The sequence below is a fragment of the Podospora anserina genome, chromosome 5 (genome assembly GCF_000226545.1).
Source record: "Podospora anserina S mat+ genomic DNA chromosome 5, supercontig 1".
Taxonomy (NCBI): Eukaryota; Fungi; Ascomycota; class Sordariomycetes; order Sordariales; family Podosporaceae; genus Podospora; species Podospora anserina.
The window spans coordinates 401,749-414,384 of NW_001914837.1; the positions used below are offsets into that span (position 1 = coordinate 401,749).

Consider the following 12,636-nt stretch of genomic DNA (forward strand, 5'->3'; position numbering starts at 1 on the left):
TCAGAATCTCTAATGCACTTTTACCAACCAACCGCAAGCCAGATAATAGATGTCCATTTCACCACGCCTGCATGAACAACTTGCAAACCACCGTCACGTCTCTTCTCGAAGAGTCGGAACTTCGAACCTGTCCATGGTCGATGGGACCGGAAGGCGATCGACTCAACTTTTTCTCCCACTCTCAGATTTCAATGGCAGCCACCTCAGTGCCGTCCCCAAAGCGGCTTGGAGGGTGATCGCAAGCTTCTCCTCTTTGCACCCTTTCGAATGTCTTTTTATTCAAAGTTTGTCTCAGAAGCTTGTGCCTGGTGACTTTCAGTTTCCGTTACATCAGAAATCCACTTTCCTGCTGACGAATTGGCGGGGACGGTGATTGCAGGACTTTGTTGTTTTACCCTGGAGAATCACCGGATTGGTGGAAATTGGCGATGCTGGAGCCCCACGACACCCACAAAACACCACGCAAGTCATCGTTCCAGTACCCTGGTATACTTGCCCGACAAGTTATCCGAGGGCGATCGCCGTTGGACGGACGCGAGGACGAGAGCGCAAAACCTGCCATGGCTTCCAAACATGTCTTCGGAACCACTTCACCTAGCGCGGAGAACACGAGGGCAAGGATCTTGGAAAAACACACAAGCGGCCAGGTTTCACCAAGAAAAGATTCTCCGCCTTGCTGGAGCAGGACCAGGCTATCTTGAGCAAGGGTATTGCTAACAGGTCGTAGATCCATGATTGGAGTTATCAGCAAATCGTGTATAAATCCTCAGTCATATAACCTTCCGTCCCAAGATGTTGGTTCGCTACTACCAGACCCAGGACCATCCGAGCCTTCCCTGTCAGATCTACTACTCCTTCAAGCGCCTAACTTGACGACATCGAGCCACCATGAAGCTCCTCGGTCTCAGTGTATTTCTCGCTCTGGCACAGGCCACACCTACCCCTACTCTCCCTGAGGAGAATACGGTGAGGCTCGAGAAAAGAGCCAGTATGTCAGAGGCAGCGACTCTGGGATTTGCCTCTTTGAACGGAGGGTCAGTATCATTCCCTTGTCATCTCTCTTTTAATCAAGGCCGACAACTAACAAGCGTTTCCACAGAACGACTGGAGGTGCAGGTGGTACAGTAACGACTGTGTCCACGCTCCCTGAGTTCACCGCCGCTGTTGGCGAGAAGAATACGGCCCCAACCATCGTGGTAATTCGTGGAGTCATCACGGGCAACGAGAAGGTCCGCATTGGGAGCAACAAGAGTATCATTGGCCTGCCCGGTTCTGGCCTGAGGGGCATTGGCTTGCACTTCCGCAGACAAAACAACCTCATCGTGCGCAACATCGTCTCCTCCTTTGTTGTGGCGAGCACCGCTGAGGATGCACTCAAGATCGAGGTCAGCTCCTACCTTTCATTCCTCCTCGCCTGGTAGTAATCGCGCCTACTAACGACCGCCCAACAGGGAAGCACCAACGTCTGGGTCGACCATTGCGAATTCCACTCCACCCTGAACAGCGACAAGGACTTCTATGACGGCGCTGTTGACTCGTCCCACGGCTCCGACTTCATCACCGTCTCCCACACCTACTTCCACGACCACTGGAAGACCTCCCTCGTCGGCCATAGCGACAATAACGGCTCCCAGGATAAAGGTAAGCTGCGCATTACGTACGCCAACAACTATTGGAAGAACGTGAATTCACGTGCACCGCTTCTCCGCTTCGGAACGGCCCACATCTACAACTCTTTCTACGAGAACATGAGCTCGGCTGTCAATACCCGAATGGGCGCTCAGGCGCTAGTTCAGAGCAACGTCTTCCGTAATGTTACGGCTGCCGTCGTCAGCCAGGATTCCAAGGAGGTCGGGTTTGCGGTTCTGGAGGGCAATGAGCTTGGTGGCGGCCTTGCCAATGCGCCGGCTGGGAACTTGGGGTCGAGCAGCATTCCCTATTCTTTTTCTCTGCTGGGTGCCGGTGCGGTGCCGTCGAGGGTGCCTGCTGAGGCTGGTGCTATTCTCAAGTTCTGAGTGTCGGTCTTGTGTTGCGGACACATGAACATCATATCATACATGTAAATATGCGCAACCTCTGATATACCTATCTTCAACTCATCCTGGCTTTGGCCGACATGTGGCCGTCTTCTCGGAACTCTTTCGGCATGTTCGGTGCTTATCATCTCGCCTTGTACCACTTCTTTGGTAAGTCAAGGGCTTGACCCGCTGAGTACACTCGGCTTCTTCGGTAAGCCCCGGGCTTATCGGCTCGCTGAGTAGGACTTATTCGGTTAGTCCAGTGTTTATCTCATAATCTGCGGTGAGCGCCTGACACTACCGTTTACAAGCGGCTACCTCAAAACCGTAGAGACTTCAAACGGGAATCCTGCCCTTTCAAACGGATAGCAAAGCGCAAGACTTCGGATTCTACTCACCTAAGATACCTATCTTGGACAATCACTACCTCGGTCCAACTCTGACCGGGCACCGTTGCGTACTCAGCAACCCCGTGGTGGCTTCGGTGGCTTGGATTTGGGTCATTCGTGCTTGCAGTTGCCTTAGTAAGAGCACCCAGTCAGCGTCTTGTGATGACTCGATTTACACCACACGTCATTGTTTTTTCTCGGAGTTGTCGTCCTCGTCGCTTTGGCTTCCGTCTGGGGGGCAGAAACACATTCAACTTGATCAGGTTAAATAACATGGAAAAGAAAACTATAAGAAGCTGAGCTGCCGTACTACCTGCCTCATCATGGAAAACATCAGGTTGAATCAGCACATTGAAACAGAAGAGATCATACAACTCAAACAACGACAATATGAGTTCCCTTCTCTCGATCGCCTTGATGGCCTTTCTCGCTATCACCTCAACGGCGTCACCCCTAGCGGCGAACTCGAAACCGTCCACGACCGCCGCCTCGGTCCCCACATATACACCCCTTACCCCAGCCGAGATCAAGGCCCTGCAGACTGAGCTACTCCTCGCCCCCTCGTACAAGGACAAGGAGAAGGTCCTCTTCCCCCCCAACAACGGCGGCAGCGCCAACAACGTCTCCTTCCAGTTCGTCCCCAACAACGGCCCAGCCCCCCAGGACGGCAGCGTCATCGTCGGCAGCGTCGACTCCATCCCAGGCCTGATCGGCACCAACGTCGCCGCAGCCATCGGCTTCATCGGCCCCTGCGGCCTCAACGTCCCCCACCTCCACCCCCGCGGGAACGAGTTCCTGACCGTGGTCAGCGGCACCCTCATCGGGGCCTTTCTCCTCGAGCCGGACGGGCCGTTCGTCGGGGACGTCCCCCAGGTCGCCATGACGCTGAGCAACTACACCGGCATGCTGTTCCCGCAGGGGCACACGCACTGGCAGTTCAACCCGACGTGCGAGCAGGCTGTGTTTTCGGCCGCGTTTGACAGCAATGATGAGGGACGGTTTCAGGTTGCGCAGACCTTTTTCTCGTCCATGCCTGATAATGTGCTCACGGCGAGCTTGGGGAATCCTACGTTTTTGGGACCGAAGCAGCTGGATCAGCTGAGGGGGATTATCCCTAGTGCTTTTGTTGTCATGGTGGATAGTTGTGCCAAGGCTTGTGGGATCAAGACTGCTTAGGTGGTTGGTCACTGGCTACCTCAGCTAGGTAGGGGGTTCCGTGGGTGGATGGGAGACTCCAGGATGGCGGCTGGGATTTTTTCAGAGGGAGCGAGTTTCGATTGGGGGCATACATGTAGTTAGTGTTGGCTAGTTCTGCTTGGGTTGATGAAGGGAAATGCAGGTGGTGTGGGTGCAGACTGTGGTGTGTTTGCATTATCATCGTTTTTGTCACATAGATATTCGGTAGCAAGCTTTTGGGCCGTTTCTCGATTTTCTTCTATTGCCAATAGTTATGAAACCCCATCCCTAGTCTAAAAATGAACGCTAAAGACACCGGCTCGAACCAGCTCTTGTTCACCTAGTCATGCTCTGCCAAACAGGGGGCCTGCATACAGCATTGAGTGCCAGAGACAACATAACCGCCATGTGCGCGCATCCTCGCGAGCCTCCCTCTTTCTCAGCACCCTCCAAGCGATGAACCCGCTCAGGCCAACCGACAAGGCATAGGTGCGCCATGTAAGCTGCCAAAAGGAGGCGCAGGCGCAGGACCAGAACAAGACGCAGAAGGCCAGCGCCAAGCGCGCCACTCCGTCCCCAGAAAGGAGAGGGACGGTCTTCCGGCTGCGCTGGCGATCACCTGCCTGGTCCTTGAGATCCTGGATGTGCATCGTGGTGAGGATAACGGCGCTGATCAACGCCGTCCACGCGTGGCCGCGATGAGTGGCGCTGTTGTGGGGGCCGATGGCCAGCCGGAGCGAAGCCAGGTTGAAAAGACCATATGATATGGCTATGATGGCATCACGGAAGACTGAGTCGCCGGCCGTGAGGTCATTGTAGTACCATCTAAAAAGCTGGATCAGGAGGCCCTCATTCCGGACATTGAAGCTGTAGTTCAGTCACAGTGCCACCGGAAGGAGGCAGAGGAGTGCTTGGCGAGTCTTCTCTGGGGTGATCTTGCCCGATGGGATCGGACGCCACGGTTTGTTTGCACGGTCTTCAGCAATCGACTCGGGCGATCGTTGGTTCGCAAGGTCAAAGGTCAAGAGGTTATAGGCGCTGAACAGGAGGACCGTGGGGCAACGCTTAAGGATGTCGACGGGTGACGGATCTGGTCCGGCGACGAGTCCAGTAGAGTTCCCAGCCGCTGCTCCTATGATGCCAAATATCGTGTTGGGAACAGCAAAAGTGAGAAAGTCACTCTCGATAAATTCCCAAAAGATTCGGGACTACCGGGTCAGAGAAGAGACGAGGGACCGAGCCGGCGACGACATCCTCCGGGGGAAAGACTGGCAAGAACGTCGGGTCTGTAATAGGAAGGCGAAGTCACCGGACGGCCGTCAATGAAACCAAACTCTCATGAACCCCATCTGCCGTATTTATATACCTTGGCTTATTTACGAGATTCGCAAAACTAGGTCGGTAGGTTACCCATCACTTATCCACCGAGGGAAGATGATGGCGGTGCGCACGGCCGGCAGCGCATTCCTTACGGCATAACGGTTACGCTGTGGCGTGGCAGAGATAACATGGGCGTTGGTTATGTTAGTGCTGATCCCCCCTTGAACGGTTGTAACCTATCAGAGAATAAATACTGGCTACCGAAAAACGGCTCCATCAGACCCCCTCCAGACCTCTCGAACCTGTCATCCCGCACAAGTCCCTTCAAGTTCATGTCGTTCGAGAACTGCTAACCTGCCGTGCACCTCACGCACCTATCCACTGCGCTTCCAGTCTGAGCACTTTTGCACTAGTCCGTTCTCACCATGATTAGAGGTTCTCAAAGCTATTCTCTGCTGGGATGGATCGTCTCCTTCATCATCATTTGTAGCATATTCGTCTTGCTGCGCTTCTGGTCCTCGAGGATTCAGAAGAGAAAGTTTTATGCAGATGACTTCCTGGTGCTGCTTGCGCATGTATGTGACATCACGCATTCAAGTCCGAGCCTGTCTCTCTTGTACATACCTACTGACACCGCCGACCGCAGATTGCCATGATTGCAATGGCCAGTGTTACGATATGGGGCATCGTCAATGGTCTCGGGAATCCGGCGACGGAACTGAGCATCGATGAGTTCAAGGTCATGGCGCAGGTACTCGTCGGCGCGTCCGTCACCTGGACTGTGTCGACAACCGTCGTCAAAATGGCCGTTCTTTGGCTGTACACGAGAATCTTCGACGTCGTCATCTTCAGACGCATCGCATATGGCCTGATCGGGGTGTGTGCCTGCTACGGTATCGCCTTTGAGATCGTCTTCATCACGCGGTGCAACCCGGTGTCGCAGGAATGGGATCCGGTGCCGTGGGGTAGCTGCAAGGACCCCAAGGAGACGCAACTGGCGTCAAACTCGATCAACCTCGTTCTCGACGTTGCCATTGTCGTCTTGCCAATGATCCCTCTGTGGTCACTCCAGATGGCACTGACCAAAAAGCTCGTCATCACGGGCATGTTTGGCTTTGGTTTCGGGTAAGTCCTGGCAGCTTTCATTTCAAGAGGATAACACGCTTACCAGCATACCTATCAGCACCGTAGCCGTAATGCTCTACAGAGTCTACGTGACAGTCCACGCCAACCCGGATCCCGCCCTCGCCCTCGCCGACGTCGGTCTTCTCAGCTTCATCGAGCTCTGGCTCGGCATCATCGTCGCCTGCGTGCCCACCACCGCTCCCGTCTTCAGGACCTACGTCAAGCCGACGCTCTTCAAAGCGCTCAGCCAGTTCTGCGGATACTCGAGAAAGACAATCTCCAACCCGATCGAGACGATCGGCGGGTCAGGCAAAGCCTCTGGCGGCCGTTCTGGCCACCACCACAACTTCCGAAGCAACCGTGACTACGCCGAGCTCTCGATCGCATCCACCTTTGACAGCCGCCGGTCCTCTGACATTTCCCTTGTGCCCCCTTCCGGCGCCAAAACTCGGACTCACTGCGGTCCCGGTGGGGTGGTTGGATCCCCTGGGCTCCAAGGGGGGGTCTACGTGGAGCAGCAGTTTCACGTGCAGGAGCTAGGAAATAACAATCGCATTCGGTGAACTTGAAAAGAATAGAATTGGACCGAAAGGTCCAAATTGGAGATAGCTGGCGAACATGAACGTAAGATATTGCCATATTGAGAAGGAGAGCATCGCGTGACTGGCTGCCCGATTCTCGAAAATGGTGTAAAGGCGTGGCACGGCGCGCCCCATGCCGCAGCGGTCCTTCCAGTGTTAAACGGCTGATTGTGAAGGAAGAGATCAATTACGTGACTGTGCCTCAGAAAGTCTTCCGCAAACATTCCAAACTCTTTTCCAAGACAACTGAATATGATCCCGTGCCCGAGGGTTGTATTCTGCAGTCAGATCACGACATTAATATGGGAGGTTGTCGGTGGGCTGTATATACCAGCCTAGCTTATCAGCGTGATTGTTTGTCTACTGTAAGGATGCAGTGAATGGTTCGCATAGATTCAATTGAGGCCCCAGAGGATCGGATCGGGGAGTTGGACGACGTTGGTCTGGTAAACGCTACAAGCGCCACCCACTTGCACCACCACCAGAACTGGGCCTGCCCCACAAGGCGGTCTCTGGTAAAAGAACGAGTGTAAGGTAGATGTACCGATTACCGTGCCTGTACATGACTCAAAGAGCCCAACGGGCTGTCTTCATGACAGGAGTACCATATTCTCCATAGACACCAGGCCTTTTATAGTTCTTCAGTCCATGAGAGAAGCCTACTCTTCCTACCAAGCTCCTGGACGCAACGCCTGGCAACTCGGCACAAAGCTTTCATCTCACACCATCATGCTCGTCCATAGCCTGACCAGCCAGGAGTTCCTCTGGGCCGGTGGAGCTCTTTCGGGAGTTGCCATCCACCTAACACTCTTCATCCGTGGCGAGTGGCATGTTCACGCTCCAGAAATCCTCTGTGCCTACGGCGCCCTCGTCGCTGTCTCAACCCTGGCCGGAATCCTCTATGAAGCCACAATCATCGGGCAGGCACTCGCCTGCCACTTGCTAGGTCTGACTGCCAGCATCATCACCTATCGCATCTTCTTTCATCGCTTGACCCGTGCCGGGTTCCCGGGACCGTTTTGGGCCCGCTTCACAAAGCTAGGTCATGTGTGGTACTTTCGACACTCCAAGAACAACCTGTACCTGGATGAGCTGAATGCAAAGTATGGGGACGTTGTGAGGACTGGTATCAAAAAGCCCCTTTTTCAGAAGTAAAACACCATCTAACGTTTTTCGTTTGTCTCACGCCCTGCCGAGGTCACGGTATTCCTCCCTGAGGCTCCCGACGTCATGACAAGCCGCCACTCCAACTGCGTCAAAGCTGAATTCTACGATCTGATCTGGCCTGAAATGGCACTGTTCGCTGCACGGGACAGAAGTGTCCATTCGAGGCGGCGGCGAGACTGGCAGCCTGCTTTCTCTCCTCAAGGTTAGTCCTACCCCTTCAAAAAAACGGAATCAATACCTAGCGATCCCGGCTAACTGAACCGCCAAGCTATCAGACATTATTGAAGAAAAGGTGCTGTTGCACATCGAAGAGCTAGATCAGCAGCTGGAGTTGAAAGCAAAGAGCGGCGCCGTCGTGAATGTCATCGACTTTTTGCTCTGGTTCACCTTTGATCTGATGGTGATCAAGGATTGGTACGAATCAGTCGACTGGTGCCAGGAGCAGATCCAAGCACGCCTAGCCAAGGGGCCGGCGCCGGAGCTACGAGATCTCACTTATTACATCATGGAGAAGGAGAAGGAGAACAAAGTCGATGCTGGGCCTTGGCTCAGGGGGGATAGTCTGCTCGCCGTCTTGGCGGGAAGGTCAGTTTTCCCTCTACCTTTGTGCGCCCAGTGACCGCTGATGCACAGTCAAATAGTGAGCCAACCGCGCAAGCCCTCGCCGCGGTCCTCCACGAGCTGGTGCTGCACCCAGAGCATATCGACAAGCTCCACGCCGAGCTGGGAGACACATGCCTAACCGACACCAACGCCCTGGCCGAGCTCCCCATCTCAACGCCGTCATCCAGGAGGCCATGCGCCTCCACCCATTCCTGCCCATCGGCGGAATCCGCAAAACCACCGACACTGGCGTGACCATCCGGGACGTGCACATACCGCCTCACACGACAGTCCTAACTCCTCTTTACACCATCTCCCGGCGTGAGTCTCGGCCCATCCCTTATCTCACCGATATTAAACTAACCTTGAAATGTCACCCAGGCGAGGATTGCTTCGAACAGGGCTCCTCCTTCATCCCAGACCGGTGGACCACCCGCCCGGAGATGGTCCGCAACGCGGCCGCCCACGCCCCGTTCAGCTTGGGCAAGTACAACTGCATCGGGCAGCACCTCGCCATGCGCATGATGCGGTACACGCTTGCGCCGGTCATCAAAAAATACAGCCAGAGTGTCACTTCCAGGGAAATCTGCTTCTGGTTTTGGAAGACATACTACCAAAATTTGAGGACAATTTCTCTGCCATCATGATACGCTCACTCCCCTCGATGTATATTGATAGAGGGTGTTGTTAAATGTAAGCGCTGGTCGAAAATGGAAATCGGAAATAAAATCGGCGGCGAAAAGATACCTAGGACCTCGGGTAAATACGAACGGAATCCACGTTCCTGGCTGTTCTTATTTTTAAAAGTGATGCCCTTGCGGTACTATACTAGGTTGATGTTAGTCTATGCGTACATTCCTAAGGTGCAAGACGAGTGGCAAGACTCGCATACCTATCCATACCATATTAGCTTGGCATGTTGTGACGAACCCCTATTGGTATCCAGAACCTCTGAAAGGGATACTCTGTTGAAGGTGCTTCTAGACAATCTGGTTCGGTACAGCTAAGAAGTGCACAACAAATGGCTTATCTCAATCTAGATGTCATATCTTCCTCGGAAACAAAACCACTGCTCCTCCCCCTCTGTCCCACACTCAACCTCTCATTTACATGCACCTGTCTTGATCTATTTGGCATTAAAGCATTTCACAATGTCCTATACAGAGTTATGCAAACTGGTCGGCGCCAAAGCAAATATGTCTAATGCCGGACACTCCAACGTGGGATTCCCCAGCATCTGAGGACTCCAACCAGAAAAATAGAAAAGTATCAAGCGGTCCGAGGTTGAGGAGGTGACAAAGCATTCAGGAGAGAATGTAAAGGGGTTTCTGCCAAGTATCATTCTCGCTCCCATAACCCCAGTGATACACACTGACCCTTGACTGGCAGAGGACCAACCCGGCGGGGTGAACAGGTTGTACGAGGAGAATGGGTGTCCCGCTTTGCAGGTTGCAAGCGCTTAGAAGTACACTAACAATTTTGTTTTCATTAATACAGCTGAAGAAAGAGCAGGCCGAGGCCAAAGAGAAGGACCCAACCCTTGCGGCAAATACTCCTCAAAACCTGCGGATTTGGGTTGGACTGACAGATGCACCGCAGGCAACCCTCCACAACAACAGGCCCTCCATGGGTGCACTAGTTGACAAGGAGATCGAGGAAGATGAGCGGGCAATGCTTGAGAAGAAGAAAGGGAAAGATATGATAGGGGAGAGTTATTATTAAGTGACGGATCTCATTCAATCCGGAATAGCTATCTAGTCTCAATCTGGCTCTCAGGTTTCTCTATCCCTCTTAACAATCTTTCAGCTTTATCAGAGCCAGAAAAGTGCCATTTTCAGGGAAGTCTGATTGTGATCTTGGAAGACCTGCTACTTGAACGTGTCCCTATGACTTTAATCGCAGGAGCAATAGAAGATGATCGCCACAAAATGCCAGTGCCATCACGGAAAGTCCCAGTTTTCGCTCGACCTAAGGTAAGCGCAATAATATATTTCACGGTGAGTGAAGTTATCTAGCTATTAACCGTTACAACTTTCTTGTGCTAGTAGAATATTGCATAGTCTGGGCAGGCGTTATATCAGCAAAGTGCGCTGCTAGAACTCTTGTGTTCAACATGGGTGCTGGGGAAGTAGGGAGACTAACGAGCTGCGCAGTACCTGTCGCTTCTTTGGTATATGCCCTTAAGGCATCCTGCGAACTGGCAAGCGTCTTTTCTAGACGATCAGTATTGCACAAAATAGACTTGCATGCCCGACTTACGTTGTGAGCAGTATGTGGCTCCTTGAGATGGGCTACGCTTCCTGAAGCACCCTGATTCTGCACATGCATCTTTTATGTCGATGGATCCTATCGTTAGCCCAATCCCAGCTTGTGAAGTGAGGCACACGTACGTTGAGAGCAATAATCCGAAGCCGTCTTAGTCCCGGTTCCATAGTGATAGCTTGTGGCTTTTGGATTCGCGCAACCTAGGCTTTTGCAGCCGTCTTATGGAAGTCTTAGTGCATATATTTGTGGGCGGAAGGAGTGTACGATGACAAATATTTAGACTTACGGCGTGTGCAATATCTCTTTCCCGCTTGTGCCTCTCTGTTGCAGTAGGTTGCATCATTACCAGCGCAGCTATGTGGCATCCTTTCGTTGCTTGTCCTTGGTGACTCCCTCAGTCAGAATTGTGGAATATAGTTAGTCAACAAGTGTTATAGAGAGGATATATCGAAGGTGTTGTTGCTGAACTGTGGAAGTAAGTAGGTTGGCAAGCTGCATCCCTCACATAGTTGCGTATGAAGATAAGGGGAGTGGTAGAAACAGGTTCTATAAGTAAGACAAAACTGCACAAAACAAGGCGACACGACAGTGCCCAGCCGCCGCCAGTCACGTATTATCCAATCATTAGGTTTAAGCCTCACTTTTACCAAGAAGGCAACCATCAAGGCACTGTACCCGGTGGAGGTCATGCATGCAAGCTGGCGTCCAATCGATCTGCAGCAGGATGGTCTGGCAGGTGGTGCCACTGCATCTGCCACGTAACAGGGGCGCTTAGTACGCTCAGGAGACTGAGCGACGAAGCAGTGTGCTCAGCCTGCTCAGGGACTGAGCATGATGAGCACTACTAAGGGAGGTCTATATATACGGAGAAACTAGATAGCTTGTAGATAGTTCCGCAGTATGCAATCACAGCTTGTATTCACGGTATCTTGTGTTTACATTGAGACATCTTGTTGTGCGCTGTTTAGCCGCACCGAACCAGGATTATTCAGAAGTGCCTTCGACCAGTATCCCTTTCAGAGGTTCTGGATAGGGGTTCGTCACAACTAAGTAAAAAAGAAAAACTGGACTGTAGTTAAGACGTTCTAAGACGAATCAACTTAAGTTTTATGTTATTTTATTTTATCTATTTGCAGAGTATTCGAACTTAAACATGGTTAATTTGGATATGTACATACCTAGGTATGTTTCAAAGTTGAAATTCGTTAACGTGTGGCACATAATAGATGCCGGGTAAGACTTAGGTGTTGAGGTGCCGGGTAGGTCTTCCAACTTCTTCCCTATAAACCTACCCAGAAAATATCAAGGGAAGATTTGTTAGCTGTCGAAGGATATCGAAGTCTGTAGAACTAAACTATACTCTCTACAGCTTAGTTGTCCCACAGAGTACCTTGCTACTCTCCAAGGGCCCAGTGCCCTACAGAACCTGCTGGAAGACCAGCACACTTGTATAAGTAGACCTCTCCTCTCCTCTCAATCCTGTATGTAGAAGAAAGTAAGCACAAGCAAGTAGCACAAGTCAATAATATACATGCACTAAAAGCCTCTGTATTAGACTAAGTACAAGCACTCAAAGCCTCTGTACTGTGACGTCTTGCCCCGGGGCGTGTAACCCCACACCCCCACCCTAATCCCAAAGCGGCAACATATTTCCCTCGACGAGGAAGAACAGGTTTTACCATCCTCCCGGGGTGGACGGGAGCGAGATGGAGGGGGAGAAGGCGGATCGGTTTACGTCTTTTGCTGGGCCGGTGCCGCTTGTTTTTGAGCTTAGATGAGGGTCTGGTGCTGTGGTATGGCGATGGCAGAGAGATGGATGCCGTGTACCTAGGTAGGTAGCTAAAGGTATTGCATATAACTGAGAATAACACAATTGTATGATTCAGTGTTGCAGCCTCACCACAGTCTGTACCAGTCTACACAGACTAGACAGAGCTTGAACGCGGCAGGAGCTGGCTGGAGCACGCGCCGCCTGCCACCATCGGTGACTGG

General features: G+C 52.3%; 6 protein-coding genes across 6 annotated transcripts; 4 read left to right on the forward strand and 2 right to left on the reverse strand.

Moving 5' to 3' along the window:
• Positions 1–888: 888 nt before the first annotated feature.
• Positions 889–2,015, forward strand: PODANS_5_1860 (uncharacterized protein; the record flags this gene model as incomplete). Its single annotated transcript, XM_001904105.1, has 3 exons — positions 889–1,034; positions 1,100–1,385; positions 1,452–2,015. 3 exons carry the CDS (start codon positions 889–891, stop codon positions 2,013–2,015), a joined length of 996 nt encoding a protein of 331 aa, XP_001904140.1.
• Positions 2,016–2,797: 782 nt separating this feature from the next.
• PODANS_5_1850 (uncharacterized protein) lies at positions 2,798–3,583 on the forward strand (the record flags this gene model as incomplete). The annotated part of the gene is made up of 1 exon (XM_001904106.1): positions 2,798–3,583. The coding sequence occupies one exon, from the start codon at positions 2,798–2,800 to the stop codon at positions 3,581–3,583; it is 786 nt and encodes a 261-aa protein (XP_001904141.1).
• Positions 3,584–3,927: 344 nt separating this feature from the next.
• PODANS_5_1840 (uncharacterized protein) lies at positions 3,928–4,671 on the reverse strand (the record flags this gene model as incomplete). Its single annotated transcript, XM_001904107.1, has 2 exons — positions 3,928–4,408; positions 4,466–4,671. Coding segments are annotated over 2 exons (687 nt in total), but the record flags the coding sequence as incomplete, so codon positions are not given.
• Positions 4,672–5,555: 884 nt separating this feature from the next.
• On the forward strand, positions 5,556–6,591 carry PODANS_5_1830 (uncharacterized protein; the record flags this gene model as incomplete). Its single annotated transcript, XM_001904108.1, has 2 exons — positions 5,556–6,028; positions 6,087–6,591. The coding sequence occupies 2 exons, from the start codon at positions 5,556–5,558 to the stop codon at positions 6,589–6,591; spliced, it is 978 nt and encodes a 325-aa protein (XP_001904143.1).
• Positions 6,592–7,257: 666 nt separating this feature from the next.
• On the forward strand, positions 7,258–9,026 carry PODANS_5_1827 (uncharacterized protein; the record flags this gene model as incomplete). The annotated part of the gene is made up of 4 exons (XM_001904109.1): positions 7,258–7,735; positions 7,871–7,978; positions 8,052–8,336; positions 8,422–9,026. The coding sequence occupies 4 exons, from the start codon at positions 7,258–7,260 to the stop codon at positions 9,024–9,026; spliced, it is 1,476 nt and encodes a 491-aa protein (XP_001904144.1).
• A 1,394-nt stretch (positions 9,027–10,420) lies between these two features.
• PODANS_5_1825 (uncharacterized protein) lies at positions 10,421–11,009 on the reverse strand (the record flags this gene model as incomplete). Its single annotated transcript, XM_001904110.1, has 5 exons — positions 10,421–10,440; positions 10,522–10,587; positions 10,639–10,707; positions 10,770–10,862; positions 10,931–11,009. The coding sequence occupies 5 exons, from the start codon at positions 11,007–11,009 to the stop codon at positions 10,421–10,423; spliced, it is 327 nt and encodes a 108-aa protein (XP_001904145.1).
• Positions 11,010–12,636: the final 1,627 nt, after the last annotated feature.